Below are 15,699 nucleotides of genomic sequence, written 5' to 3'. Positions count from 1 at the left end.
GCTGTGGAGTTACAAATAAAGGGAGTGCAACTTATCATGATTAATGCTATTTAATCAGCATCTTTTTTCGATCTGACTTACCTGACTGATTCATCCTGCTAGCTAAAATGAGGGCCAAGGGAAGGGGTAACAAGGTATAAGGAAAATGATGAAACAACAAAAACCTGAAAAAAATATGCAATGACATTTGGCTGAACAGAAATCATTGCTGTCACAGTGGTAACCATCAACGGAAGCAGAGTTAGCTGCATTTCCACCATGTTTGACATTTATCTGCTTAGCTGTAAGCGAGTGAAACCTACCATATTCAGCTGACACATTCTAATTGACAAAAATGAAACACACAATCTTGGAATAATATTTATTTATTCTTAAATAGTGTCATAGATATGGAAGTCATGTGTTATCATTCAATTTTGTTTCATTATTTACACCATTGGTTGAGGTCCATGCATGGAGAGTGCATCAAGCAGATCAAATAGAACTGGGTAGTGGGTTTGTAGGACAGAGTCCGAGCACCCAATGAGAGTACATGGGAGGGAGGTCATGCGAAAGTGTGAGGATAGAGGGTGCGAGGATACATCAGATAATACAGGCAAGCCCCAAAGGAAGACAAGAGTGCCAGAGCAATAACATCGAGGGGTGCTGATCATTATTCTAACAACCTATAAGCAATCAAGCATTTAAAAATAATGAACAGTACCTTAAATTATCTTAAGCATCTCAGTGTGAAAGCGACATGGATACACTCTAAGAGGGGCTTCTTAATACTGTTCATGGTTGTCTGTTGACAAACTTTTCTTTGTACAATTAGTGCAATAAAAATATAATAACGGCTGGAACATGATGAAAAAATACATTCTTTTTGTAAAAATCTTAATGGAAACAAAATCTGTTATCAGAAGGAAGCACAACAAACCAGCAAATTCCATACTTAAACAGGTTTAAAACCAGGAAGGCAGCCCCCATTCACAGCAAGATAATCTCAGATATAAATCTCATGCCTTGAAAAGGCAAGATTAAAAACAGAACTCCAACTGCCAAAACAGGTCTTGTTTTGTCAATTTGAAAAGCGAAAAACCGGAGTGGTTGGTGACATTATGTATGTTCCTGTGTGTTTTATTTTTAGTGCTGGTGGTCAAAATGGAAGTGATTTAAGTTTAATAGCGTCATTTCCTCAATGCCCACACTTCTAAATGTTTTCACTGAGTTTGAAAAGGCTGTTAGTAATCTCTGACGACCAGAAATACGATTAGATACTTGGGACCGATCCTTGATTTGTCTATGTCAGTGAGACCTAGTTACCTCAATTCAACTGCTTTCCAAGAAAGGAGACTTTTAGCATTCCGTGTGCAACATTTGGAAAATTAAAAGTAAGGGTTGGATGTAACTTTTCATCCAGCTAGAAAATCATTCAATTTGTCAAGGGAAATGCTAAGTGTCTCTGAAATAAAGGAAAAGGTGTAGGATGAAAAGTGTGCACTTACCACTGATGTCTCTTCCCTGAAAGAGAAACCGTGTGCAATTTTTGAAATTTGCAACTAAAATTCCATATTTCCACAAAGGGGTTTTCCCCATTAACCAGTATAATCCACTGTTGTTGCACCAAGTTTTTGTCCTTTTTCAAGTTTTTAATCGGACTATAAATTATAATTTTTCTCTGTTTATTTTTACTTACAATTAATTTTTATTAGAAAATTTAGTTTTTTTTCCACTCAAACATAAGCATCAGGAACACAACATTTATATGCCTACCTTTTACTGCCTTAATGACCGATGTCGTACGGGAGAGGAAGTCAAGGCAAAACTGTATTTTTTGCAGAAACGTCCACAAAGCAAATGTAATAGGCATCATGTAATTAAAGTAGGGAAATCATTTCACTGCCAAATCTCAAGTGTCAGATCTTTTCAATATTGTTAAAGTCTTTGGATTATTAGAGTGCAAGTACAATACAAGGAAAAGATGGGGAGAGCATAACTTGGCTGTGCCATTATGCCTCTTAAAACATGAAATGAAGGGGTGATGATTTTTCTGTATAACGTGAAACTGTTTTCCATTTAAATGTGGTGCACGAAATTTCTTGCAAGGAAAGTGCACAGATGAATATAATGTTTCATGTATGCCACATAGTATTTTAAGCACTAATATTCTTTGTAATCATTTTATATTCAACATAAGAAGATGTACAGAAGACATTTAATTATAAAGTGTACTTGTCCACATTTAGTTTGGTCAGGTGCTGAAACTAATAAGGTGCCTATTGTGTGTACGAGATAAGAGAGCCTGAGAGAAGCGATACAAGGATGGAAGGAGTATCCTGAATTGGTAGTTATCGTTTTGAAATTCCTGAGTGGAAGGCTGCACTGAGACCACTTTGAACAAACTTAAAGGAGATACTGTTACCAATTATCAGTTTAATTTATGATTTTGTTTCTCAGAGGATGAGTTCGACAATGATATAACTTTTGGAAGGATTGAGATTTAAGTGTGGTTTAGTTAGTAAAAGTTTCAGACCTTTTATTCTTTTGAGCAGAGTGGACCTATCTGAGGCACATACCTCATGCTTTAATTTCTATGTAGCTTTATGCCACCACACCTCTCTTGACTGAATCTTCTACAGAAGTTCTGTTATGCTGGCCTTTTTTCTGAGACCCTTCTAAATATTAGAATAGTTAGGAATATAGATTCAGTGGTTAGGCACAAGAATTTGATTTTGGATTTTAAACACCAAACACTTTTTTGATTGTTTGAATTGTTGCTATTGAGCTGTTGGTGTTGCACATGTTAATCTGATTCAATATTGTGTAACTTTTTTACTCTCCTTTAGTGATTTTGTATGTCTTGTACTATGGTTTTGAGAATCATTATGTAAGTTTGACTATGAGTCTGTAATAAAGCCCTTTGAAACTTTAAGTAGGTCTCGGAGATGAATATGTGACCATTTGGTGGCACTGTAATAAATTTGAATAATTGGATGTGACTCTGCTCACCCCTCGGGACAGAGTAAGAAAATATTTATTAGAGTGAAGACTTGTAAATAGAGTCAAGCTGGATCAATGGCAATGCAGGTTTCATAAGGGAGTCACTGTAGATATTAAAAACAAGATCTACCAATCAATCAGCATGCATTAAGATTTGCCAAATTGTGGCTTTATGTTGAAAACCTTTTGACGTTATGGCTAGTTGCACCTTAACACCTTATGACCCTTACTTGTTTCATTCCTAACTTGAATAAAGTGTGAATGAAGTCCGATGATAATCAAGCAAGTCACCTTACTTCCTAATGTCTTGATTACTCCCACTCCCTTACCAGGAGCCTAATTTTCATAACATTTGAGAAATCTGTGCTGAGTATGATTTTCTGCGAAGGAGGATCACCTGAGAGATACAGTTATGCTGTGGGCAGTGGTGCAGATGGGTGGATTTCTTCCTCTACCCGTCTCAGCTACTAGAATGGTTAAGGTCAACCATATTCAACCAAGTGCTTAAACGCCCAAATGAGGATTTGTTTGGTTGTTGTTATAGCCTCATGATGTATTGCTAGCAATATTATTTTGGGGCTCACAATAATCATTGTAAATTGTGCCATGAGAGGAAGTAAAGATGTTCTCATCCTGTTTTTCACTGGCTGCATCCGCCTTTAACAAGAACAAGCAGAGGAGAAATTCAGAGACCAAGATACAGAGCACACCAATGACAGTTCTTAAACATTGATCCAATATTGAAAGCAGCTTCAGAATACTGTAGATGAAGTTGTAAAGGTGGCCCTAGCAGAGCATTTGAGCAAACGCAGGCATCACACCAAGGGATAGCTTGCATTGCCAAATATATCTACTGTCTGGGAGATCCGAGAGGGATGCCTGGGTGCTAAATACCTATGTAGAGATATTTGGAGACAGTTTGCAATAGATAATGCTGACCCAGTAAACCATGACACTGTATGTGGTTAGCACCAGCAGATTTCAACATAAAATGTGCCTCTTTTCCAGTTTAATAAAGAAGTGATGTTGCAAGAGTAGAGACATCCTGGCATGATTCCTACATTTGGATTCATGCTAAAGGTGCATCTGTAACATGAGCTCAAACAACTTACGTATTCTATACACGTTGACTATGTTGACTAATTTGTTGGGGCACTATTTCTCTTGTTCACCTCATAGGATAGAGAGTTGACTGGGCATTTAAAAATACATAAACCTGATACAATCTGCCTCATACCCTTGATGTTTATGTCTCACAATCATTATTGAAGGATTTTCGGGCACCACATTGGGACTGAATGTTTCAACCTTCTCACAATAATGGGGAAACCGTGGGAGGTGTTATCTGATGCATCGTTTGGCCATACATAACTCCTGACCCTGTCAAAGGGAGGGAGTTGGGAAGGTGAGTGGCTTGGAGATGGGTTATATGATATCAGATTGATTTATACATGCAGGGTTGAAGAATAATCTGCTAAGAATGTCTCTTCTTGCCTTTATCTGACAAATTCAATATGACGGCATAGAAGTTCCCACCTTTGATGCAACAGACAAGCCCATCATTTAGGTGCCACAGGTGGATTATCATTTAAGATGTTCCTGATCTCCATCTACATGCTGAAGAAGAACACTGTTGCCGCAGATATTCTCTTATCAGCGTGAGGGTGAGGTTTGTATCTCATCTTATTTCCGTCAGCCTCTAGATTTTGATCAAGTAACCAATCGAAACAAAAAGGGAAAAAAATGCGAATCATCACATTGGACACATTGGCCCTGGTATATTTGATAGCAGGAGATCTGAAGAAAGTCTTTCTACATGTCCCCATTCACCTGGAACATACACAGTATATCTGGTCACCATGCTTGTTTTAACATTTTTTGGTGCACACAATTCAGCACAGGGTCTTTGATGAAAATAATGGATGTACTGGAATGGATTCTGCATGTTGAGGGGATAAGGGCTCAGCCAATACAAACCAATGCTGATGCAGTAATCCATACTGATGCCATGCTGAGCCTCAAAAAGGCCCAGTTAAACCCATCACAGCAGCTGTCCTTCTATGTGCATTGGCTTATTATTTCTGTTCATTGTCATTCTTGCTTCTTCATCTGGATGCTTGGAAGAGTTCACTGGCAGTTCAGTCAGCCCTGGTCACAGCTTTTTTTGAGTGCCTTTGACCATGTTTTGGATAAAGTCAAAGGGGAGACATCTACTGAACTGCTGGGACCCATCCTGGCAAGAATTCAAGGGATTGGTGATTGTCTTGGTCAAAATATTGACTGTCCTTCAGTGGTTACTGTGCATGGTTCATAAAAAACGAGCAGCAGGCCTGGTTCCCTCATATCCTAGCTTCCTGCAACTTCTAACTGCATGATGGCCCATACTAGTTTTCATGAAGTTCTGAGGAAGTTGTCATTAAAGTAGTTTCAACACTCATCCAGTTGAAAATAATTGGCAACAGCATGGTTGACAACCCTGGGTTTTGCATGGTATTTAACGGATTTACCTCTTCTAGTGAAAAGTGACAAAGGTCTGCCTGAATTGACCAATAGCTACTTTTTTCATCAGTCTTTATTTTGCCAGTCTTTACAATACCTTGGGAGAAGATCAGTCAACTATCATTGACAGTTATGCAGATCAGAGGTGTGGACAATATTTGATTGTTTATCTATGAATTTATAATATATGAAACAAACTACTAAGTGAAGGAGCGCTGTATAAAGGCGAAGAGAGGTGGTAAGAAAATAAAGATGTGGGTTGACAGAATTATAGCCTACTGTCTAAGGATAATGTTCTTGCCCTCACGACATTAGTGGCAGTCTAGGGAAACAATCTAGGAAGTTTGGAGAAAATTCAGTAGGCCCTTTTGTTGAACAATGTAATGATGCTACGCTTTTGCCCACGATCTCTGGATCAGTTAGAATAAGAGTAAATGCTTTTCTATTTCATGGTCCAAAGGACAGCAATGTGTACTCCTGTTTGTCTGCTCATTTCTACATCTGTGCAAAAGATGAGATAGGAGAGGGAAGAAGTTAAACCCCTTCACTAAACAATAAGAATTCATACAATGCTATAAGATATACTGTACACATTCTTATATTACATTTGTCTATATGTTATTCTATCTAAATCTACACTAAAGCAATCCAGAAAGTCATGGACACAGCCTACTGAATTGGAGGTTAAAAAGTACACCATTTTGCAAAATGTAGCAATACTATTATTTTTCTATTTACTGGGTGGTGAATTTTTCAGACATTAAAAATTGCTGTCTAATTCTTTTGTCCGTTGATATTTTAGCTTTCTTCTACGGTTCATAATGAAGCCTTCACTAGGGTTTACAATAGCTACAGTACAATAGAAATATGCAAGTTCTTGGAGGAGAGTACGATTTGGCTTGTGCATTATTAAATGTAAATTAAGATCCAGCCATTAAAATTACTTTCTGAGTTCATTTTAGTGCCACTAGTTAAAGATCACACACTGGGGATAGATCTGTCTTAATGTATTATATCTAACATGGGCAGGAAACCCAAATATTAGATGAATCCTTTTGCCAACAAATTAGAGATAATGTAAATCTACACAGGAGTGAACAAATCCAGTTAAATACAGACAAACAAAAGAGACTTTAGAATAGCTGCCCACAGGCCTTACAATCAAAAATCAGATTTGTAATATAAGTGCATGTTTCTAAATACGTTTTCAATAGGGACTATTTGTGCAGGTCCTGATGAAGGCGTTCTGCTAAACATTAGGATGAAGGATGTAGCACAGTGGTCAGAGCAACCACCTTGGGAGCTAAAGACCAGGGTTTGACCCTCAGTGTTGGTGCAATGTCCTGCGATTCTGGGCAAATCACTTAATCTCTCTGTGACCAGGCACAAGTCCTTGAGACCCACAGGGATGATAAGCCATGCTATATCAAATCTACTTGTCATGCAGAAAAATGAAAAATCTTGCTACCGGTTTTATTGTCTTACAAATCGCTACATAGTAAATAGTGAAACACTAGTGTTATTAGAGTTTGGAAAATGGTGAGTATTTTACGTGATATCTCTTTGCTCTTATCTCAATTAGAGGACGGTTTTATGTATGACTTTTTGGAATATTTATCTGAGTAGGTCAAAAATAACATTGTTGAGGTGAAGTATGATGGTGAGGACTATACTATATCTCTGTACTATACCATATATGTGAAAAGGATAATGAGGTTGGAACCCTTTTAAAAATTGAACATCGAGTAAATCTGGTAAAGTAATATTTAGGTCGAATATTTTTAAATGTTAAGATTGTTATTGACTAACTTATATTATATTTTCTATTTTAAGACACATGCAATTGGGTGTCCACATGTGTGGGTGCTTCAGTATCATAATTAACCACTCCAAGCACAATTGTTCAATGTACAGTACTATCCAAAGGTCATCCTTTCATTGTACTTTGAGTTGATGAAAGTGAAATAGGAGGTCAAGTTATGGAATTCCAATATTCCAGTTATCTTTTGAAAGACTGTTAGTGTTGGCTGATTGATTTAACATTTTGTAGAGCATGCAGCTACACAGGAATGGAAGTCCTGGTGCTATCTGAAAGCAATGTCAAGAGTGAAAAAAATGGTTTTCTGGTGTTTGGGAAATAGAGAAAGGTTGGTTGCTGGTGGAGCATAGATGGGGAGGAAAAGTATTTCAAGCTTTGATAGTGAGAACTGAAAAGGCCCGGCAGCCAGAAATAGTTTTCTGGAATCTGTGGATTTGAAGGAAATCAGCACAACTAGAGCATAGTGTTCTAAGAGGAACAGCAATCGAATCGAGAAACTATCAAGAAATGAGAAAAGATAAAAATAGCTGTATGCACAGGCAGAAAGTTTTGAAAGTACATCTTTTGTGAATTGGTAAACTGTAAAAATAATTTAAATCATTCAGAATCTGTTATGTTCAAGGATGAGGCAGGGGGTAGCATTTTGAATGCTCTGCAGTTTGCTGATGGAATAAGCTGTAAACCGAAGGTAGAGACCATTGCAGCAGTCCAAACGCCAATGTATGAGATCTTATGATGCAATCTCATGAGGAGATAAAGGTGCTGGCAAGTTTGTTGATATAAGTGACAAAGGAAAGCTTGGAGTTGAAGATGACTTCTAAATTGCAGACCAAAGTGGAAAAGGGGAGGGCAGTCCTAAGGTTAGCTTCCACCAGGCTGAGGATCAGGATGAGCTTCTGTGGAAGTCAAGTACTTCTATTTTGTCTGTCGTTAAATATAGGGAGCTGGCATTCGTCCAATTGGTGACTGCCATTATGCAGTCTTTGAACTTAGCCTAAAGGAGCTGAAGAATAATTTTTAGGCACAATATTATTTGTGGGTTGGCATAATCATACAAACATAAACTAGAAGGAAGAATGATACATAGATGTTCAAACAAGTTGGGCTGAGAGAGGAGCCATGTGAGGACACGAAGAACCCAGTTTAAAAGAAGACGGAAAGGGCAAAGTGGTGACAGCCTTCAGTGGCAGCGATTAAGGCTGTTTCTGTGCTGATATAAAACCTGATTGAAAGTGCAAAAAGATATGACTGGCTTCAAAATATTGCAAGAGTTGTGGACTAACAATAGATGTACATGGGATTACTGTTGCTAAAAAAGGGGAGAAGAGAAATGGGCCTATAGTTGGTTAACTTTTTTTAGTAAAGGAATGGCAAGTTTTTCCAGTCATTGAGGACATGGCCAGCAGCCATTGATGCTCTGCAAAAGGTTGTTAAGGGAGGACACAAGGAGTTGGGGAGATTATTGATAAGGTGGGGGATGGAGGGCAGAAATACAGCAGGGGCACAGAAGAAATACATTTAATTTTAGCTAGGATGATGAAGCTGATACAGGGGTGAATGGGAGGCCTCCTGTGGCTTAGGATGGGTGGAAGAAAAAGAAATGCAGGGAATAGCAAGGTCATAGGAGAGAACGTAAATGCATTAGGGCAAGTAAGACTGCTTAAAGTAGTAAGGGCCTCTCTACTGGAGTTATTCGAATTCCCAAACCAGGAGTAATGGTGATGCAATTGGGCCTGGTGTAGTTGATTCTCCTTAGTAATAGATTTCTTGACTATAGAGTTTCCTGTTGCAGGAGGTTTGAGATGCCCTCCAGTGAAATGCAAGGTTTTAGCATAATCCTTTATCAATGGTTACATCTTCAGTGTACTAAGGGGCTATGATGGTGAGATGGTGAGCCTGTGTGATTTGCAGGGTTTCTAATGTACAGTATTGGAGTGGGGGTAAGAAGCCCATATGTAATATTCAAGCTGTTTGCAGTGTATTTTGGCAATTACATTTGGATAGTTCCATAGTTCCAAGGGGTTGAAAAGGTACGTCTGTGCAATATTCAGTTTTTCTTGAGCATGGTAGTATCATGGTCATCCAAGTGTTGAAAAGATTGTTATAAGATTCAATTAATGAAGAGCGGTATTGAGAAGAACAGACAACTGATCATAGTTGAGTTGGTGCCAGGGAAGATTATGACTCGATCGGGCAAAGAGAGGTGCCTTTTAAAAAGATGGAATGTAGGAAACTGAAAAAAGAGAAGGATCAGACCAAGGGAGGTCAGTAATGGCATAAGGTTTCCCTAGAGTGGGGAGGAAAATATAAGATCCAGCATGTGGCCAGCCATTTGTGTAAGGCCAGTGACAAGTTGTTGTAGATTAAGGGCAGAGCAAGAGGTGATGAGATCATGTGTAGCAGTGGACACAGAGTCTTCAGTAAATATATTGAAGTCACCAAACATGAGAAGTTTGTCATTTTTAAGACTAAGAAGAGTGACAATGTCAGGAAAAGAGTGCTTAAAAGAGACAGATGGGCCAGGAGGATGGTAGAGAAGAAGAGTTTTAATACTGGAAGAGGTATTCCTATTAATGTTAAGGGATGGTTGTTCCACGTCAGTTAAAATTATCAGACTATAGGGACGAACGATGGAAGGTTTACTGATTGCTGCAACACTATTCTTGGGGCAAGACAGAGATTCTGAGCAAAGCAATTGCTAATCAAGTGGTATCGCTCTGATGAGGTCTGGGCCAGAGTGTTCTTTAAGCCAGATTACAGTAATAAATAAAATACAAAGATTACGTTCTATGATAAGGTTGTGGATTTCCACAGCCTGTTTAGACAAGGAGATGACACTGAGGAGGGCACCAGATAGGGCGTTGAGGATAGATGCATGAGAAATGAAATGAGACTTTGTACTCGGGAAATGAGGTGTAGTAGGGCCTAATTTGGGCATTAAGATGTGAAGTGGAGTGGAAGAGAGAACTTGAAAGCTTGCAAATGTCCACAGGCATCAAAATGCTGATTAGGGTAAAACACTGTAAAATAATTAAATCTCTGTCTACCGTAAGTGTGTTGGAATGCAATTGAGCACCATGTTTGACTTAGGCCACGCCAGGATGCTGATGACCGAAGGCAGGTGTGCCTTTGGTATGCCAACATTGCACCAGTGGCGCATCTGTTGCGCACCACCAGTCCGCACTCATGCTAACATGGACTTAAAAGAGCCTGATGGTCAGGGTGGCTGGGAACGGCTGGTAGCAGTGGGCAGGGCCTGTTGCTATTGTAATCACCACTGTGAGAAGAGCTGAACCACTGATTGCTGCGAACAGCATAGGAAAAAAAGCCCCACATCTTCATCACTATTACAAGCAGGTATTTAGAAAGAAAAAATAAGGCAAATAAGAAGTGAAACCAATAAAAACTGGCTTATTAAAACAATAAATGAGGCAGGCATGGAACGGTCTTGTAAGTTTCTTCTTGTTCATTGAAGTAGTATTTCTTCCAGCGCCAGACCCTAACTGAACTGCACTTCTATTCCTAGAATTTGAGATGACATAGCTACTGCGGTAGGGTCTTCCTGAAAGATGGTCTCTGAAGTGTAGAAATGCAGGTGACAGAGCACCCTTTCATAAGATGTTCATCATGGGGTATCATTCCAGTAATAGCACAAGGGTCTGTTGCTTTAGCAGTGTTTATAATATTGCATTATTCAGTTTCTACTGAATGTTTTGCACAAATATCTGACATTGGTACCCAAAAGGCTAAATGGTAGCGCCCCAAGCCTTTGAACACTCTTATAGAGAGAGGACTAGAGAGTGCGGAGCCATTGTTTGCTCAGCTCGTGTGAGCTTTGATGTTAATTCGGACCTCTAGAGCTTCTGCTTTGAGATCTTTAAGTCTTCCATTCTAATGCATTTGAAGTACAAGTCGAGTTCTTGTTTGATTTTCTCTTAATTGCTATTTCTAGTGGGAATTAAATCAGGCAAGGAGCAAACACGGGCCTTGTGACTATGACTTCATATCTTCAATTGCTACTATCAAAAATACTTTGGACAATATGACCCTCCTTTTACCCAAGATCCATTTGCTCTTTTATTTGGATCAGAAGATGCATTCATCTGGTATCTCTGGAAGACAAACTCTTATGTTACCTTGATGTCAATATGATAGTCAAAATCTCTAATTTTGGAAAGCATGATGGACTGTTATTAACTTTGTGTGTGATTAGGAAAGGTTAAAAACAGCTACCTTGTTAAATTTTAACTTGTTTCTACTTGTTCAGGGAAAGTAAAAATATGGGAATGTACAGAAGTCTTCGTTCTGAATATATGTCGGATGGGAACATGTGCTTCACCACACACCTTTACGCAGTAATACCAATCTCACAGGGGGGCACAGCTGCCAAAAATATTGTGTTAAAAGCATTGGAATCAATACCACATTAATTTGTCACTTGAATTATTAAAACACGCGTGGAGCATTTAGTTGGTGTGAGGTTATTTTATTTGTTTCGCTACTGGTTATCTTTACTTTGGTAACTCCTAATTTAAGTAAGGAAACAGAGAAAAGTGTAGCTTTTTAGGAAAGTGGCTATTTAGAAAGAGATACCCCAGTTAGTGATGACAGTTGGAGGTGACAAGGACTCTTAATCAAAATCAATTTAAAGCTGTGGACATCTGACTTTTTATCACTTTTGGTCTATTTTTGGGTTTGAGGTTTTTGTAACACCTAGCACAAACAAGTAGCTTTCTCTACGTTCAGGATGGCAATGGACATTCTCATTGGAAAACCTCAAAAGGCTTGAAGGTCATCCAGCTTGGTTTCCTTGTGCTATTCGCACTTTAATTCTATTCTGTTATAGATATAAAACAGACAATTTAAGAATTATATCAAATTGAATGATTTTAAAAGCACTGAATTAGGGTATATTAGGTGTTCCCTGCCCATGATTCAGAATTGAAAGTAGTAAAAAAAGGAGTTTTGAGAATGAAGAGGAAGAGTAAATCACTTTTGAGTACATTGTGGACTATTGTGGTGCATGGATCATCTTACTGGTAGTATACTTTTCATCTTGCCAATAGTATACCTTCGTAATGTAAACAATACCTTTTTCCATAAAGTGCGCATGAGTTAATTCTATTTTAAAATGTACTACAGAGCTGGGAAAGGAAGCCAGGGTATTCTGTCCAATCAAATAACAAGTTGCTGCATATGTAGCAGACATGCAAATTTCCATACACGTTTCCACACCCACGAGCAGGAGCCACTTTCTAAATCAATGTTGCCTAGTGGTGGACGCTTGTTGATTAAAATTACCCGCTCTACTAGAGACATTCCATTTCTTGAGAGGGACAGTAGTCAGTCGGTTTCTCAGTTTAAGCAAGTGTCTTTTGAAGATGAAGACCACCAACTCCACTGAAATTTTATTGTCTCAAGTAGCAATCTCCAAAGATATAAGGGTCCTCGAATCGAAATACCCGTTCAACGAGTAACCCAGCATCACTGCAGGGCCACATTAGTCAATAGCATCTGAACAGCTAACGATTAAGAAATGAATAAAGAACAAAAACATTAGGTAATGTAAAGATTCAAAGATGCCATATCTTTTGGTACCCCGTAACCGGAAGCAACATTGAATCTAGAACACCCTGAGCTCCCAAATGCTGCTGAACTTTCCTTTTCTTAAGAGAAACAGATTTCTTGCAGTGATGACAAAAAACAGGTAATTTGCAGTTTACCATATAGAAGGATTAATTTTCATAAACGTGCAAAATCCCTTGCTGATTATGTAGGGATATTTCCAAGTTTGTGTGTCTCTATGTCCTGGATAATTTGTTTAAAATGCTTCTTTAGGTTTCTCTGTCCATCATCAAAAGTGGTACAATAAAATATGATCTGTCTTTCTTTCTTTGCAAAAAATATGCATGTGCTTCACATTCTTACTTTACGAAAAAGATATGATCGAACATTCAGCATATCTCTGAAGGCTTTCGTGTGTTGTTGCCGGGCTTGCCGACTGCACTTCGCCCACCTGAAGAGCAATACAAAATATCATCCTTAGTGGGACACCACACTGGCACGTGGAGCTTGCGATCACTTTTTTTCCAGTAGTAGACAAGTATTTGTGCTTAGAAATTGTACCAAGAGCTAGTACCAAGAGCTAGTTCTGACATTCTGAACATGCCAACATATTTCCTCTGGCAAAAACAAGGCCATGGATATATAGGATTTTTCATTCCATAGCTGGGCTTCTGTGTCTCATGTTGTCATCAGAGTCATCATAGTAGTTGGTACAAAAGACCTGGGAGAACCACAATATGCCATTGTCAAGTGAAACCCTGCAGAAGATCCAAAAATAGGTGAAGCCAATCATAGCAGGAAGCATACATGGCTTGAACCTCTTGTCTTGAGGTTACAAATAAATGTCCTGGTCTAGTCTTCCAACACAATTTTCTCATTTATCCAAAAGGATGGACAAACAACCTTTCAGGTGAGACATCAGTTGGAAAGTAGCACTTCTTTATTTCCAGAGACAGGTTTGACGGTTTCCATTAATTCTATGTCCTAGTTGCCATCTTGCCTTAAACTTTATCTTGGCACATTGGCAAGTTGACAAAAGTGAAGACATTAAATTCAATCAATATGGAGAAGCAAAGGAAGAAGACGTAGAGGGACAGTACATAGGCGCCCAACTTCTTGTCAAGTTTCCACTTATTTATGTGGACTCCAGATACCTGCAAACATATTAAGTGGGAATTACATTGCATGATACACTATGTATAAACATTACTTCTCAATAAATCAAGTGGCAGTCAAGTACATTTAAACAGCATTTATCTGTTACCTCAGAAAATTAGTATTGGTAGGTGGTTACATGCAGTATGGATCAAGTGGATACAGAATCCATGAATGAGATACTTTGATGTACTCAGACCAATCCTGCAGCAGAGTCTCAGGCACCAGTAGGTAGCAGAGTGGAGAAAGTAGTAGATTTGGTATGTTGAAACTGGTGAACATGGGTGGTTGGGCATTATGGGTGCTGAGGAGGACCTGGTCTGGCAGTTCGGGCTGGACTGTTCCCATTGGGAACAGGTTCAAGACTGATTTACATATGGCTGGGTCCAAACTGGGGTGGCATGGTGAGCAAAAGAATGATTGATTAACCTAGATCTGTTTGGTGAGTGGAGGTGAGTGTTTGAAAGGTTTCAGCACTCCGTCCATCATACTTTTGTGTTGTTAAAGTCACCCTAAGTGGGAAGGGTATGCCCAGACGTGGGTCCCGTGCTCACTGTGCCAATGGATTCAAGTTAGCCTGGCTGATACCCTGAAACTTCTAGAATGCTTGTTTCTGGACCAGGGAGGACTTGGCCCGGAAGTTTGGGCTGGACCATTACTATGGGGAACAGGGTCAAGACTGATTTTCATATGGCTGGGTCGAAACTGGGGTGGAATGGTGAGCAAAGAACAATGGATTAAACACAGATCTGTGACTGGGGATGAGTGTTTGAAAAGTTTCAGCACTCTGTCCATTATCTTTTTCTGTGGCTAAAGAGAGCTGTACAGAATCATGAGAATTAAAATACTGCAGGACTATTAACTGAGCTGTAGCAACTTCCATAGCTGTCTCCTCTCTCAACATTCTCTTGTGTCGTTCTGGTGCCAAGATGCCTTTGGACATATTTGTGCTTACACAAATCTCTTCAGTCACCCATACAACTTAATGGGCATTTTTGTCTCCAGACATATTGATGTCATTAATCCCACAGCTTACCTGGATGTAAGTTTCCTTTAAGAAAAACACTAAATTGCATATGCTAGGTCTTTTTGTACAATTACTACCTAGTGAATACCACCTCACTCCAGGTCATTACAGACATTTGCTCCAGTCTTGAGCTTTTCATCTACAAATATTGTATTTCAGGTGTGTTAATGTAATTAGTTCAATGGAAGTAAAATGAGACTCCAACATCCAGAATGTATTAGGAGAGCACACAAAAGTCTTGGACTAGAAATAGTATCTGTAATGACCAGGGAGAGGAGGCTAGCCAATTTTCCACTGGAAATGTTACTAGATCTGGTTTCCCATAAGTGTATTCTCTGTCTAGGGAGAATACCAGTTAAATATTATTTATCAGTAGGAAATGAAGTAGATAGACACTGACTAGGTGATTCTACGCACCAGTGAGCTGGCTAAGTCTTTTACTGATCAGGTAAATAAAGTTTGTCTTATTTGTTTGAGAGTTCACAGCACATCCCTCTGGGAAGGCTGTCAACTGAGCAGGACACACAGGTCTGGGCCTGCTAATCACATCCATGAACTCAACAGGAGAGTAGCTCTCCAAACACACCTCATACAAATCATAAAATATTAAAGCCATCAATCGATGCAATAGAAGGCTTATAAAATATAAGGA

The 15,699-nt window shown here is 39.0% G+C and overlaps 1 protein-coding gene across 2 annotated transcripts in view; it reads right to left on the bottom strand.

Moving 5' to 3' along the window:
- Positions 1 to 349: 349 nt before the first annotated feature.
- The window catches only part of SLC24A4 (solute carrier family 24 member 4), a 551,017-nt gene continuing 535,667 nt past the window's right edge, over positions 350 to 15,699 (bottom strand). For both annotated transcript variants that reach the window (XM_069208207.1, XM_069208208.1), the window contains exon 17: positions 350 to 14,019. In XM_069208207.1, coding sequence (XP_069064308.1) covers positions 13,867 to 14,019 — 153 coding nt within the window. In that variant the 3' untranslated portion in view covers positions 350 to 13,866. The remainder of the gene's footprint in view (positions 14,020 to 15,699) is intronic.

Source organism: Pleurodeles waltl, chromosome 9 (genome assembly GCF_031143425.1).
Source record: "Pleurodeles waltl isolate 20211129_DDA chromosome 9, aPleWal1.hap1.20221129, whole genome shotgun sequence".
In the NCBI taxonomy this organism is placed as follows: Eukaryota; Metazoa; Chordata; class Amphibia; order Caudata; family Salamandridae; genus Pleurodeles; species Pleurodeles waltl.
The sequence above is the reverse complement of the archived record's forward strand: the minus strand, read 5'-3'. Positions and strand labels throughout refer to the sequence as shown.